This window comes from Protopterus annectens, chromosome 13.part0 (genome assembly GCF_019279795.1).
Source record: "Protopterus annectens isolate FY-2018-M chromosome 13.part0, PAN1.0, whole genome shotgun sequence".
NCBI classification, from domain to species: domain Eukaryota; kingdom Metazoa; phylum Chordata; order Ceratodontiformes; family Protopteridae; genus Protopterus; species Protopterus annectens.
The window spans coordinates 166223965-166240513 of NC_056747.1; the positions used below are offsets into that span (position 1 = coordinate 166223965).

At 40.3% G+C, this 16549-nt stretch overlaps 1 protein-coding gene across 1 annotated transcript in view; it reads left to right on the top strand.

Moving 5' to 3' along the window:
- HAUS8 (HAUS augmin like complex subunit 8) overlaps window positions 1–16549 on the top strand; it is a 792482-nt gene that overhangs the window by 217586 nt on the left and 558347 nt on the right. The window contains exon 5 of the mRNA XM_044054770.1: window positions 2764–2869. Within this exon, the coding sequence (XP_043910705.1) occupies window positions 2764–2869 (106 nt within the window). The remainder of the gene's footprint in view (window positions 1–2763; window positions 2870–16549) is intronic.

Here is a 16549-nt window from a genome sequence, read left to right on the forward strand (position 1 = left end):
GGAGAGGAGGTTATGATGTAGTAGGTAGTTAGTAGCTGGTTATGGATACATTTTTCCAGAATTTTGGAGATGGGAGAGGGGATGGCAATTGGACAGAAGTTTGATATATCATTACTGTTTCTACCTTTTTGGAGAGGGAATAAATGCCTTTTTCCAGATGGTGGTAATGAAGAACTCTTGAATGGATTTGTTTAGTAGTATACTAATGGGATAGGCTATATATAGTGTTAGCTGATTTTTGGAGGAATTCTGGTGGTAAATTATATAGAACATTTGGTCCAGGTTTAAGTTTAAGCAGGAGTTTATTTATGGTAAAGGTAGGTATGGGTACAAGAGAGATGTTTGGGCTTGTTGTAGCAGATGGGTCTGGGGGCAGTGGGTTGATTAGTGGGAAGTTGACAGTGAGATTGACTATACAGTTTTTAATGAATGAGGTAAAAAGTGACGGAGTTTCAATTGGAGTCATGTCTGGATCACAGGAGGGATTGTCGCTTTTGCCTGGGTATAACAGAGAGTTTATGGACCTCCAGAACTTTTTAGTCATCATATAGTCATTTTGCAGAGTAATGTAATGTTCTTGTTTTTGATGACAAGTCACTTTACTTGATTGAGCAGCTGTTTGTACTGAGTGAAGTCTGCAGGGTTTTTACTTGTATGCCATAATTTCCATGCCTTATCCCTAGCTTTGTTTGGTGGATTTGGTAAGCCACCTGGCCTGGTTGGCTTATCAAATCTAACCTTTGGTATACTGGTATTCACTATGTCTGTCAGGTGGCATAACTTAACCAAACATTACCTCAAGCACTTTACTTTTACACAAGTCAGAAATGTTCTGTACTGCCCTTCTCATGTTCTAGAGCGGCAGCTCCCGGACATCAACTTCCACAAATGATAATCAAATTGTAAGTTCTTTGCTTTGTTGAAATCTTTTTAACAAAGTTGGGATGTCATTAATTTTCCATCTACTCAGGCTAAAAACTGTTATTTCATCACTGTTGATTGAGAGGACAGCTTTTATACTAAAGAATCTCAGTAATAAAATACCCACATTATTTGGACTTGGCACTTCTGGACACCCCATGGTCTCCTCTGGAATAAAATCATAACAGATATAAATTACATCTCAAAGCTCTACACTGACGTGGTGTTATATCGGTACTTTTTATGTACTAACACCAGTGATCCTGTATAAGAAGCAATATTCATACTGCTGTTAATCAAACATATAAGGAATCTAATGATATTAAACTTTACTTCTGGTATTGAATAGAAAAACAAGCCTGACCAACTTTGGCAGTTTGTACTATTCTGTTTACTCATGCTACCATTTGTAGTATGCTATAGCACCTGGAGTACAGCCTAGGGAATCTCTGTTAGAGAGATAAATACAGCTAGGGTCAGTGCAGAATTATCCGCTTAACATAATCCAGTCCCAACTATTATGTAATAAGGTCACTTATAGAAAGTAATGCTTTAACAGCCAGTGACAGAATGTAAATGTTTTTTATGCACTGTTGTATGAGAAAGCAGATATCACCAATCCTACTGTTGGTCAGACTTGTACTTGATGTGCAGTATCTGTTGGTGCTAACTATCCTGATGTTGTATACAATAAAGATTTAATGAAAAATCCAACTTAATTTAGTAGTTTGTACTCCACCTGGTATTCCTGCTGTGTCCAACTGTCACACATTTGATGTAAAGCTGCATCATTGTATCTGCGTGAATGCTTTTAACTTTGGACTGCTCTCTTGCTCTGCTTATAAAACAGAGGCTAGAAGGACAAGCCCATTAATGCCATACGATAGACTACTGTCAAGACAAGTCAGATGAGGGAGGGTGCAAGCACTACAGCTGATGTACTATACTATCCAAGATAAAAATAATAAGATAAAGTAAAACTAACACAATTTCAGGCACAGTTTAGTGAGGTACTAAAGTTTCCAGATTGTATTATGCACTGTCGTATCTTCTGGTCTGCCAGCTTCTGTTTTGTTGTACCTTGAACACTGCTGATTCCCTTGTTTTCCTTTTCTCTTACATCATTTTTGACTCCCCACAGCCGGCCACCATCTAATTCCAAGGGAATATTATTTTTTCTGTGTCTACTAAACCTGACCATCTCTAACCAATGTTCTGGGCTGGTAAGGAGATTAAGGCACCCTAGGGTATAACTCTATAGCTGAAGACTGTTTCACTACTAAGTTCCTATCCCCTGTGCACATCAGTCGTTTCCCCAAGAAAGGATGTGCAGTTGGCTGCTAATGTATCGTTCTGTCTCTGCAGTGATTTAGCAGCAGTCCTTCCCCCTCCCCCGAGGAGAACACCTCCCTGCTTATCCACCAGCCTCCAGATCAACTATGAGGTGTATCCAGCTGTGTGCACTGGCCCCCTTTTCCATTTCTTTCTACTTTTTCTTGATTTCTTTCCATCTGCTTGGATTGCCAGTGTTTCTCAACATACTGCACTTCTTGTTTAGCTGTTCATGTTTAAACTGCTCATTAACTGAGAAACTTTGCATAAGGAAAGATACAAATTGGATTTGTTGGTTTAATTTTATAAAAATGCACCTATATACAGACATTTTCAAACTGCTTATTTTTGTCTTCATTTTATGTGTCCTTGTCATATCTTTCCATTGATGTTTTTTTTTGAAAGCAGAAGTGAAATATGTTTCTTATCAAGTAAAAATATGAGCTGAATTTGATTTAATGCTATTCAGAATTATAGCATTTACTAATCATTTTTTCTTGTGTACTGTAGTCTCCTCTTGTAAGTACAGCTTTGGATTCAACAATGAAATTGCCTGACAGGGGAAGATCACCTGGAAGAAAATCAATGGCACCACAGAAATTTAAAGTACCAACAAGTAAGTTGAACCTTGCACCACAATGTCCATTAATCTTTTGTGAATGCCTGCACAGAGTGCTGGTTAGTACATGTATCTTTTAACTAGAACTTCTCTCATTCCATCAGAATAGATCAGCAGTTAATACTTAAATGGCTCTTATTCTAGTTAGTCAAGCTGTCCATCCTGCCATCCATCCACAACCACTTTTCCCCATTTTTGTACACATGGGGTCATGGTGCCAAAGTTTACACCGTAAGGTGGCTAGCCCTCCCAGATTAGTTCTACCACACAACACAGACACGCATATTGACTCATATAGACAATTTTGAGTGCCCAATCCACCTTCTGTGTGTCTTTGAAATGTAGGAGGAAACTGGAACACCCAGAAGAAAGCCCTACAGGTACAGGGAGGACATGCAGAGTCCACACAGAAGGCATCCCATCCAAGAATCAAGCCAAGGAACCTTTTGCTGTGAGGTGGCAACTCTATCTACTGTGCCACTCACAGTATATAATTTCTCAGCAGTACCCATGTCATTCTTGAAGATTAATTTGACTCCCCGTCTGTTCTATTGACATCATTCTTATACCAGACTCTTTGAAAACCTACATAGGCTCAATTTTTCATTTTTTTCTTGCCTGTAATAGCATGCTGAATCTTTATATTGCATTTACATAAGTAGCTGGTGCAAGGCGACTGTTGGTCTGTGTAGTCTGTCCAAGTGTTGCAAGTAAGGAAAGGTACCTCACTAGCTAACTCTCTCATCAAGTCTTATCCCTCCAAGAATCTTAGGCTGCCTTAAAAGCTCCATTTTGTTTCTTTTTCTACCACACACTCAAATTATTGATTTTCATCCATCAGCCACACTCTCTGCCATATTTTCCTCTGTCAGCCACTCTCTCAGTCATACTTTCCTCCATCAACCACTCTCTTCGTCATATTTTCTTCTTAGAGCTGCTGTTACCCCACATGGTAGCCCTCCTGTTTATCCAACTTTCCATGCTGAAAGTTTGCGATTTCTCTGCTCTTCCTGTATCATGAGCTCTCTTGTTCATGCCTTCTAAGTTTCCTTTCTCTGTACCTTTTCCAACACTAACTTCCTTTCATTATAAGGTCTACAGAAAAGCATACAGTTTGCAAGCTGTAGCCTTACCATTGCATGATAAAGGGGCATTATCAACTTCCTGTCTCTCTGGAGTCTACCTCCTAGGTGTATACTTCAGTTGACTCCTCTGCTGTATCGTTGGCCTGTACATTTTCATTTTCCAGGCATTGCACCATATATGTATATTTTTTAACACTTTTATTGAGTTATCACTTGAGACATAGGCAAGTGTACATTAACAAAAGAAAACCATATTTCTTTTTTTTCATTTATGTACATTATATAGTACATGTCTTTTCTCTGTAATAATCATTTGTCCAACATTACATAAATTGCAGAATTCCTGCCTTCCCTTAAACCTCACCCCTTTTCCTCCTGAACACTATACTGCATGTATTGTAACCACAATTTCCATTTTATTTCTTTGTAATTTGCTCCTTCCATTTTCTAAAGATCCTTTTTCCATTTCTTTTATCTCTTTTATAATATTCAGTACTTCAAATACAGTTGTTTTATTGTTTAATTTCCATTTTCTAGTAACTGCGGTTTTTTGCAGCAAACATAATTAAACTTAGTAAGACAATTCAGATCCCGTGTCACAGCTCAAAAAATCATATCCTTAGTTACAGCCATTTGATCACTCAGTATTTCTGACAGAGTACTCTGTAGGGAAATTTTAAAATCTGCCAACTCATTACATTTTAGAAACACGTTTCCAGTTACCTCTTTCTTCCCCATTACACCTCCAGCATTTAGTAACTACCTGAGGAAAAAATTATTTGAAGTCAGCTTGGTGTATAAAATGTCCATGCAAACACTTCCAAGCAAAAATCCTAAACCTTTTGGATTTTGTTGCCTACTTGGGAGCAGTACATATATCCTCCCATTATTCTCTCGTAAATTGCTTTTCCAGTCTCTCTTCCCAGTGTTTTCTAACCTCCTCATATTGATTCTACTAGTTATCATGCAACATTTTATATACCCTACTAATTGAATGTGACATATTTTAGACCATATTTATAGTCTCCTTACATCCATTTTCTGACTTGCCCCAGAGCCGGCCTTGGTGTAGTCCACAAACAGATGACTTGTTTTTCTATGCCTTGCCTGAGGTCAAAGATGACTACATTAAATATTTATTTATTGCTTTTGTTTATCATGATAGTCCGACTAGGCACAGGGCCCATTTTTGTCAGAGACTTGAGAAGAAAGGGTCCAGCTACAAGTAGAATTCAGTCATATACAGTAAAATTGAAATTAAGTTAATTACGTTAGAATGACAATTGTAGACATTTTCAGATGACATTCGTATCTCATATTTTTATTTATTTTATTTACATTTGTTGACCGGGAGTGTCTGACTGGACGTAGGTCCATTTTCAGTGGAGACCCGGGGAGAAAAGCTCCACAGTTAAAATATGCAGACAGTAGTTACATTGGCTTTACATAGCAATTAACAATTTGATCAACATAGCAATTAAAAATGACAAACATAGTTACAGATGAAGAACATATACTACATCAGTAGACAACTAGAATCTTTATAATCTGCGAAGTACATAACAGACATTAACAGACAGGTTATTATGCAGGGAGAAGGTGAAAATTGAACCCCTGGATATTAGGATGAGATATAGGCAAGGCACTTTTCCTTACAGGAAATGTTGTGTGTGTAAGTTTATTTCTACTGTTCAAAAGTTTGAACTTATAGACCTAGGTGTTGTTTTTGAACCGAAATTTTATGCTACATGTGATACGACCAACGTCATCTATTTGGCCACGTGTGAATGCTGCAGAGCCTACTACGTGGGTATGACCACACGTAGACTTAAGGACCGCGTTTATAATCATGTGTATGATATAAGAAAAGTAAATACCACAAATGTGCTAGCTAGACACTGTCAACAGTTTCCATCACACATTTTCAAATTCAGAGTTTTGCAGATATTGCATCCTAATAGAAGGGAAGGAGATATTGTAGGGGCTCTCGAATTGAATGAATTAAAATGGATTCTAAACCTCAGGGCACATATAGAACCTGGTTTGAATTCGGCCCTTAGCATTAAACCTGCACTTTTATGAACTAACGAAGGCTGCTTTTATAATGTCATCTATTGATTAATATACACCTATAGGAAGAGTTACATTTTTGTATTCATTAATGTGTTTTTAATTGTACTTTACTATTGGCATCTATATATTTTTTCTCTTTCCTACTTTCTTTCTTCTCACACTTTGCATTTCCTCCTTTCCCTTCATTCCTTTTCTTCTTTCCCTTCCCTTCCTTCCCTTTCCCTTCCTCTCCCCCCCTCTCCCTTTTTCCCCTCCCTCCCCCTTCCCCCCTCCTCTCCCCTTCCCCTTTTTCCCCTTCCTTTCCCCTCCATCTCCCCCTCCCCTCCTCCCCCCCATCCTCCCTGTTTTCTTTCTCTAGTTTTCACTCTCTTATTTCTTTCCCTTGTTATTTCTTATATTTCTTCTATACATATATATATTCTTGTTATTAATTTGGATGATTATACATTTATTTTGTCTTCTGAACATAGATTTTTTAATTTTGCATATAACATTACCGTATTTCTTATGGATTGCACTTGCTGCAAATTGAGATTTTAAATATTCAGTTATGAATTCATGTAGCCTATGTTGATTAATCCTTGACTGTTGTTTTGATTTGATATGCATATATTGGTATGGGCACATTTACTATATTCTTTATATAGGGTATTGTAGGTTGCCTTTAAGGCGCATACATGTATATGTATATTTTTAACTAAACTTGGATATTTTTAGAGCAAATATCAACAATCTAATAATACTAAAGCATGACGAACATTTTAAATATGCATTAACTTATTTAATTGGTTAATCTAATTGTATAATTAGGGTGTGCACTTTGTATATAAAGACGAGGATTTGCCTTTTGCAATGTAACCTGATGAAGCGCACTACGAAAGTGCGTGAAAGCGCTTGTTCTCTTCTCTAATTAAATTGTCTACTTTTAATTTATCTTGGTTCGTGGTGGTTTCTGGTGATTCACAAGATAATTTGATCAACATAGCAATTAAAAATGACAAACATAGTTACAGATGAAGAACATATACTACATCAGTAGACAACTAGAATCTTTATAATCTGCGAAGTACATAACAGACATTAACAGTTATTACAATAAGAAGATGTTATTCGTGTTTCACTGTTGCAGTCATTACATTTGGTTTATCCTGCTGGCAGGTTGCCCTCAGTCGGTCTGAATTCCAAAGTCTTGGGAGCTGCGTCGGTTGCTGTCGCCTCTTCCCTGACGTCAGGTCATCAGGGGTATAAAAGATGTAGCCGACGCCATTTTATCCAGTCTTTCTTGCCGCGCATTGGCCGAAGCAGAAGCAGTTCGCAAGTGCTGGTCGGCCGACTCCTGAGATTTTTGTGTTCGAGTTTCAGATCCGAAGTCTTCATTAAAAGCTAAGTACCCCATTGGGGAAACTTTTTTCTTGCTCCAGACCGATGTCAGAAAAAGTTAATAATTGTATTTCTTGTGGGAAGCAAAAACGTCATAAGGACTTTCATTCTTACTGTATTCCATGTCTAGGCCCTGACCATGACGTTGCTAGTTGTCGGTTTTGGGCTAGATTTAACCAACGCACTATTAAGCGTTGGTATGATTTTGCATTAAGCTATTTTGGGCGAAGATTTAATTATACAATGTCGTCGGATAGCAATCCGACTACCGGAGTTCACAAAAAACGCAAAGAAAAAGACAGGCAACCAAGGTCGAAAACCAGCGACGAAGCTTCTCCTAAGCAAGTCGCCGGTTCGCCGGTTCTCAGTGAGGTGCTTTCGCAGCCCCTGACGTCCGCTACTTTAGAGTCGCAGGCCACTACCGACTCCCAAGTGGAGTCGGCCAGGCCGCAGGAAGCTCGAGGTATTGGAGCCTCGGAGATTATGGGTCCGGAGCCGCTGAGCAGGCATCTGCTTCTGTTCAGACCTAAACAATTATATATTAAACCAACTTCAAAGGCTAAAACACCTTTAAAGACAAAGAAGCAAGTTCACCAGCCACAAGGACAGGCCTCCATGCCCAAAAAACAGATGCTCAAAATGGCCGAAGACTTAATTACCTTGATCGGGGTTCCCATCCCCCTCCTGGTAAGAGGCCTAGGCAAGAGACAGACTATGAATCTTCAGGTCAGGTTTCCATGTCTTCTGATTCCTCTTCTGATCAGGAATATTCTTTTCCCCCCTATGAGGATTTTGATGCTGAAGAATCAATTCCTTCAGCTTCTCCTGAGGACTATTCTTTTGGGGAAACCTTGCATACCATGAGGGAGCACTTCCACTGAGAGAGCCAAGATTTTTCAGAATCTAAGAAAGGCTCAGGTACTTCCTTTTACTTCCTCAGCACAGGCCTCTAGCTATTCCACCTGTGTTGGACATTGTAGATGATGTGTTCTCGGAGTCCAGTCTGAACCGTGACTCTCTACCTCCAACTCCTGTTAAGCCGGACAGATACTACAGGGTCCCTGACTCTCATAAATTCCTTTTCAAAAACCCTACTGCAGACCCAGAAACTATTTCTCAGAGTCCAAAAGGGGTCAGGGCTTCTACTGCAAAAAACCCTACCCCCTCTGATAGGGATTCTAGGGCTCTGGATAGATGGGGGAAAAAGATTTACACATCTGCTACTTTGGCTATAAGGGCTTTAAATTGCCAGTTGCATATGCTCAAATATCAGCAATATATCATGACACTGCTTAAACAGAAAATGATGGCAAATTCTGAATGTGCAGAAAACAAAGAAATACAGGATTTACTGCATGCAGCTGAACAAGTTGGAAAACATACTTTGCAATGTGGTTTTGATTCTCTGGAGGCCTCCTGCAGGGCCACTGTTACGGGTTCTGTCATTAGGAGGCATGCTTGGTTAAAAGAGCAAAATCTGCCTGGCCATGTTAAAGCAAAAGTATTAGATGCTCCTTTACAACATGATACCTTGTTTGGTGTTAAGGCAGAAGAGGTGTTAAAGAAAATGGAAGACAAAGCTAAATCTGTGCAAACGGTCAAGGATTTCTTACAGGTACAGCCACCTAGATTTAGCAGATACTGGCCTACGAAGAATTTGTCCTTTCCAGTCTGAGACAGACCTCAAAGGGGCAGATCCAGATGCCCTAGAGGCAGATCACAGTCGCAAGGATCCTACAGGTCTAAGCAGTGGAGTGCCTCTACCTCCAAAGGTGGAGAGGACAAATCACCATCATACAGGAAACAGTCCCAATGACTTCCCCCTGCCTGCACCAAGCACTTATCTTCTGGCTTCACCCATAGGGGGAAAAATAGCACTTTTTTCTCAAAATTGGCACATTATAACCCAGGACAAATGTGTTCTAGACATAGTGTCTCAAGGCTGCAAGTTTCATTTCCATACCCTACCAAGGGCAAACGGTTGGCCAAACCTGCCAAAAAATCAATGGGCAGAGGCTATTCAACAAGTACCACAACAAGAGCAGGGACAAGGATTTTACTCAAGACTGTTCTTGGTACCCAGAAAGGACCAAGCATGGAGACCAATACTGGACCTATCTATTCTAAACATTCTCCTGGATATACCAAAATTCAAGATGTTGACCTTACAGCAGCTTCTGCCCATGCTGGGCAGCAAGGCTTGACTCGTGACTTTAGACCTAAAAGAGGCATACCTGCATGTCCCAATCAGACAAACATGCAGAAGATTCCTCAGATTCAAGCCTTTTTTTTTTTAACAAAAAACATCTTCATTAAATTACCACTTATGACTTAGGCAATCATACATTTATATGAATAATAACAAACCATATTGACATAATCTTAGTTGAAAGCATTTTAGATTGTAAACCATATCGACCTAATTTTGGTTGCAAACATTATACATCATTTATAATCTACCCAATCATTGTCATTCAAACATTGCATAGCTTATTCATATCCTGGCTTCTTTTAAACCTCATTTCTCCCCTGTACATATTGTTCCCACAATTCCCATTTTTCTTATGTAATTTGCTCTTCCTTTTCTAAACATCCCAGTTCTAGTTGTTTTATCTCTATTGCTATATTCACTACTTCTAGTACAGTTGATGGTGTTAATAAAGCTAAGGAGGGCAGTGGAGGTGCTTTCCATTTTCTAGTAATTGCTTTTTTTTTGTCAGCTACCATAATTAGACTCAGAAAGACCTTACTATGTGTAGGCAATTCCAATTCTGTATCATAGCTCAGAAAAATCATTTCCTAGTTACACCAATTTGCTCACCCAATATCTCTGATAGAGTAGTCTGCAGGGAATCTTTAAAGTCTGACAACTCATTACACTCCGAGAAAATATATTACTAATTACCAGTTTGTTCCCCATCACACCTCCAACATTTGCTGTGTATCTGAGGAAAAATTATCTGCAGTTTACTTGGGGTATAAAATATCTTTATGGATATTTCCAAGCAAAAATCCTAAATCTTCTAGATTTTGTTGCGTATTTGGGAGACATACATATATCCTACCATTGTTTCTTTATGAATTGCTTATCCAAACTCTCCTCGTAATCCTTTCTAACATCCTCTGAATGATTCTTATAGTTATGCAATATTTGATATCCTCTATTGAATATTCTTTTTTTAACAGCAGCTTTTGTTCTAGATTCAACTAAAAACTCTACCAGTGCTGGTCTTTTGTTTAGGACCCCCTATTTCTTTCTCTTTGCCTATACTCTGATATCAGTCCTTGACAGGGAAGGCAGTCTCTAGCCTGCATTCCAAATAAATTCTTGGCATCCTCCCTTTCTATTACCTTTCCCTGTCTAGTTATTTGCTCCCAATACCTTGGTTCCTTTGCCAGTTTTCTGCAATAAATTCCACCTCCCTCTTGCCTATTGTCTGTATCCCTAATTCCTGTCATCCCTATTGGCAGAATCTTTCTCCATTCCTATGTTGGCTTATTTCTTAGAATACTTTCTGCTACTTTATGAATACAGTATTCTGTATGATTATTGTTTTTCTCCTTAAAGGTCTGCATCAAAAATCCCAATCTCTTCTTGTTTCTTGAGCATCCCTCTATTTCATCATCATCTCTTTCTACTTTGAATTACAAGTTTCTGCTTGTGCTATGCATAGGAACCTTAACTGTGTAGCTCTGAAATACCCCTTCACCTCAGGTAATCCCAGTCTGTCTTATTCTATTGGAATAATCAACTTTTCCCCACTTAACTCTTGCTGTCTTCTTCTCTCAAATAAAATCTTTCGGCTCTTTATTATTTGCTATCCACAACTTCTCCTCTGGTTGATAAAATGGGTCTTTATTAAATCAGCGAACGCTGATTTATCGACCCCATGTAAGTGAAAGCTTACAATCCCGAACACTTAGAACAGCGATTTTTTTCCCAGGGGAAAAAAATCGCTGTTCCAAAAAAGAAAAAAGAAAAACAAAAACCTTTAAAACATTACATGTAGTGGGGAGCTGTGCCCCCCACACCCCCCCTACTTATATACCAACTCCGAGATTGCACTACAGTGATGAAAACAGCAAAATAACGAAGGCGGCCAAGCGATTTCTTTCCCAGGGAAAGAATTTACTTATATGCCGTTTCGGTATTTTGCAGTTTCGTGCTTTCAAGTTCGATCAAGGCACATTTGAAAGAATGCGTCTTTGATCATATAATAGGGAACCGATAAAATATGCCTGACCTGCGTATAAGACTAAATGGACTAAGAACATTTTAACTGCTTGTATACTGCTATCCATATCCATATAACAAAACTTCCCATTTCTTGATTTTTATATTATCTTCTGTTTACTGTCTTCCCACATTTCCTTAGCTGCCACACCAGAATCATTTTTAACCCATACTCCTAAATACTTCATTTTATCTTGTCCCCATAAATACAGATATTGCTGAACCAATTCGTGTATGGGTACATAATTTACTGCTGTTGCCTTTGTTTTTAGCATAATTAATTTTCTATCCTGAAAAGATTTGGAACTGTCTCAAAATGTTCCACAACAGTGTTATGCCCTTTTCTGGTTTTATCATATTTAAAATAATATCATCTGCAAATACAGACAGCTTTTCTTTACTACCATACCAATAATACCCTTGAATTTCTGAGTCCCTTATTTTCTTTGCCAGTGGTTCTAACTATAATACAAATAAAAAAGGAGAAAGAGGACACCCCCTCCTTGCTCCTCTGTTCAAGCAGAAATTATCAGAGAGGAGCTCAGCCACTTGAATGTTCACCTCTGATCCCTCATATATTCTCCTAAATCAACATTATAATTTTATCAGGGAATGCAAATGTTTCCATTGTCCTGCTCAAAAAGTCCCAGCTTACTTTGTCAAATGCTTTCTCTGCATTAAGACCCACCAACAACAGTGGTAGTTTCTTACATTCTGCATGTTCATCGTGTTTCACTGTTGCAGTCATGACTGTAGGGTTCTCCCCTGCCGGCAGGCAGTCCTCAGTCGGCCAGAATCCCAAAGTCTGGGTCCGGCGTCGGCTGTTCAACCATGCTCCCTGACGTCAGAGCGCCAGGAGTACAAAGCTGACAGCCGACGCCATCTTCTCCAGTCTTTCTTGCTGTGCGGTGACAGCAGTTCGCAAGTGCCGGTCGGCTGACTCTTGACGATTTTTTCTGATAAACTTCAGTCCGAAGACTTTCTTCTCCACTCAAAGCTAAGTACCCCGTTGGGGAAATTTTTTCTTGCTCCAGTCCGATGTCAGAAAAAGTTAATAATTGTATTTCATGTGGGAAGCAAATACCTCATAAGGATTTTCATTCTTACTGTATTCCTTGCTTAGGCCCTGACCACGACATTGCTAGTTGTCGGTTTTGTGCTAGATTCAATCAACGTACAATTAAATGAAGGTACGATTTTGCTTTTCATTACTTCGGCAGGTGCTTTAACTACAAAATGTTGTCGGATACGGTTCCGGCTACCGGAGTTCACAAATGTCGCAAGGATAATGACAGGCCTCCAAAGTCCAAATCTGACGATATCACACAAGCGGAGCCAGCTTCAGGTTCGGCCGTCGTCAGTGAGGTGCTTTTGCAGCCCCTGTCGTCGGCCATTTCAGAACCGATGGCCGAAACGGACTCTCACGAGGAGCCAACTAGGCCTTTGAATATTTCTATTGCAGGACCTTCAGACAATGCTCCTTCGGATGGGTCCGGAACCGCTGTGCAGATACCGGCTTCCAAAGGGGTTTTCAGGCCTACTCAGCTTCTAATAAAGGCAAAGGCAAAGACTCCTTCTAAATCAAAGACTGCAACACAGGCCTCTTCTGAACTGGCTCCCAAGTCACAGAAACAGTTACTCAAGATGGCGGAGGATTTACTTACTATGATTAGGGATTCACATCCCCCTCCAGATAAAAGGCCAAGGCAGGATGTTTATTATGATTCCTCTGATCAGGCTTCTGTTTCTTCAGTTTCTTCTTCTGACCAGAAATATTCTTTCCCTCCTTATGAGGATTCTGATGCTGAGGAATCCATTCCTTCAGCTTCTCCCGCTGAGGATTTCTCTTTTGGGGAAACTTTGCATGAAATGAGGGAACATTTCCACTGGGAAGGACAGGAGTATTCGGAATCTAAGAAAAGACTAAGGGATTTTCTTCTTCTCCCACAACATAGACCCCTGGCTATTCCTCCTGTTTTGGATATTGTGGACGATGCTTTTTCGGCGGCTAACTTAACCCCTGACTCTCTTCCTCCTGCTCCTGTTAAGCCTGATAGATAGTACAGGGTTCCTGATTCCCACCAGTTTTTAAACAAGAACCCTTCTGCTGACCCTGAAACCATTTCTCAGGGTCCTAAGGGAGTTAAGGCCGCTTCTGCCAAAAATCCCATTCCCACTGAAAAGGATTCTAGATCTTTAGAAAGATGGGGCAAAAAAGTGTACACTTCTGCTACTTTGTCCATTAGGGCTTTAAGCTGTCAGTTTCATATGGTGAAATACCAGCAATTTCTCTTGTCTGTTTTAAAACAAAAGCTTACTTCCATTTCTGCCTGTGCAGATGATAAGGAATTACATGACTTATTGCATGCCACTGAACAAGTTGGGAAGCATGGTTTACACTGTGGATTTGCATGCATGGCTAAAGGAGCAAAATTTGCCAGAACAAGTAAAAGCTAAATTATTGGATGCTCCTGTTCAGCATAATGTTTTGTTTGGATCAGAAGCTGAAGAGGTGATTAAAAAGATGGAGGATAAGGCGAAATCCATGCAAACAGTTAAAGATTTCTTACAAGTACAGCCACCAAGATTTAGCAGGAATTGGCCTTCTAAAAATTGGACCTTTCCCACTTCAGACAGGCCTCAGAGGGGTAGATATAGACGCTCCAGAGGAAGGCCTCAAACACAAGCTTCTTATAGACCAAGACAGTGGACTGCTTCCACCCCTAGGGGAGGAGAGGATAGGTCACAAACTCATAGGAAACAAACTCAATGACTCCCTCTGTTGGGCTGCAGGAACTTCTTGCCTGGAAGCCCCTCTCGAAGGAAAACTCTCTCTTTTTTATCAAAATTGGACTCATATAACCCAAGACAAGTGGGTTCTGGATGTGGTTTTAAGAGGTTACAAATTCCATTTTCATACCCTGCCAAGGCCAAGCGGATGGCCAGACCTTCCAAAACATCAATGGACAGAGGCCTTAAACCAGGTGGAAGCTCTTTAGACTATGAAAGCCATAGAACTGGTTCCACTTTCAGAGATGGGACAAGGTTTTTACTCAAGGCTCTTTCTAGTCCCCAGGAAGCAAAACTCATGGAGACCCATTCTGGATCTGTCAGTCTTGAACAGCTTTGTAGAGATTCCAAAATTCAAGATGCTTACTCTACAGCAGCTACTTCCAATGCTATCCAAAGATGCATGGATGGTAACTTTGGATTTAAAGGAGGCATATTTACACATTCCCATCAGGCAAGGAACGCAGAAAATACCTCAGGTTCAAGGCCGGATCGAGGCACTTTCAATTCTCTGCTCTGCCCTTTGGATTGTCTACTGCACCCAGGGTCTTCACCAAATGCCTGGCTCCCAGTAGTAGCTTACTGCAGACTCAAGGGAATTTAAATTTACCCTTATCTGGACAATTGTCTAATTCAGGCAGACAGCAAAGATGTCTTACTCCAGCATCTAGAGTTTGTACAGAACCTCCTCAAGTTCCTGGGATTCTCTGTAAACATAAAAAAGTCAAATTTGACACCCTCACAACAGATAACTTTTCTGGGTGCTCTTCTAAACACCACAACCCAGATGGCATTTCTGACATCCGAAAAACAATTACAGCTGGCTTCAACTTTCAAAACCTTGGCAACTTTAACTCGGCTATCTGCAAGGAGATTCCTGCAGGCTTTGGGTTACATGGCCTCCTGCATCCTTGTCGTACCATATGCAAGACTGCACATGAGGAAAATACAATGGTACCTAAAAAGTGTATGGTCTCAGCATTGCCACAGTTTAGACATACTGATCTCCGTCCTGCCTTGCCTTCCAAAGGAATTTCTTTGGTGGTCGAGGGCATGTACTCTAAACAAAGGGAAGCCCTTCTGTCTGCCTCCTGCCACTCAGATTCTAACCACGGACGCCTCGGATTATGCTTGGGGAGCCCATTTTCAGGGCAACTGTCTGCAGGGCCTTTGGACAAAGGATCAAAAGCTCCTACATATCAATTTAAAGGAAATGTTAGCCGTTCAGAAAGCTCTAATGGCCTTCAGGAATCTTTTACAACCAGGACAACTACTAATACGGACAGACAACACCACAGTTATGTGGTACATAAACAAGCAAGGGGGATCTCATTCCTACCCCCTTTGCAGACTAGCCATGGATCTATGGAATACAGCTCTAGCTTGCAATCTGGACCTTCAAGCTCAGTTTCTACCAGGGAAGCAAAACTTCCTGGCAGACAGTCTGAGCAGAAACCTTTCGGATCCACATGAGTGGATGCTGGATACCAAAATATTCAGGATGATAACAGCAGTCTGGGGATGTCCTCACATAGACCTCTTTGCATCCCATCTCAATCATCAACTACAGAATTTTTGCACCAGGACTTTCCACAAAGAAGCTTGGAAAGTGGATGCCCTATCATTCAGTTGGAGGAACCTCTCGGGATATGCCTTTCCGCCTCTTCCTCTTCTTCCACGGGTATTATTAAAGATAAAACAGGACAAGCCCAAGATGATAATCTTACTGGCCCCAAATTGGCCTCGACAGTTTTGGTACCCAACTCTAACAAACCTATGTTGGGAGCCCCCTTGGGTTTTACCTCAGTCTCCGAACCTTCTGTCCCAACATCAGGGTCAGGTTCTACACTCTCATGTCAGAACTCTCAGCCTGGCGGCCTGGTTAATCCAGGGCCTTTTATTTCTTCGTTCCTACCCAAGCAGGTTATGGATGTCATTTTAGAAGCCAGACGTCCTAGCACTAGAAAATCTTATGCAGGAAAATGGAAAAGATTTTGTTCCTGGATGCAGGCTCAGGATTCTGATCCTCTTCTTCCGAACATTCCTTTAATTTTACTTTACTTGACAGATCTCTTACATAAGGGCCTCTCTTTCTCTTCCATTAAGATACATGCC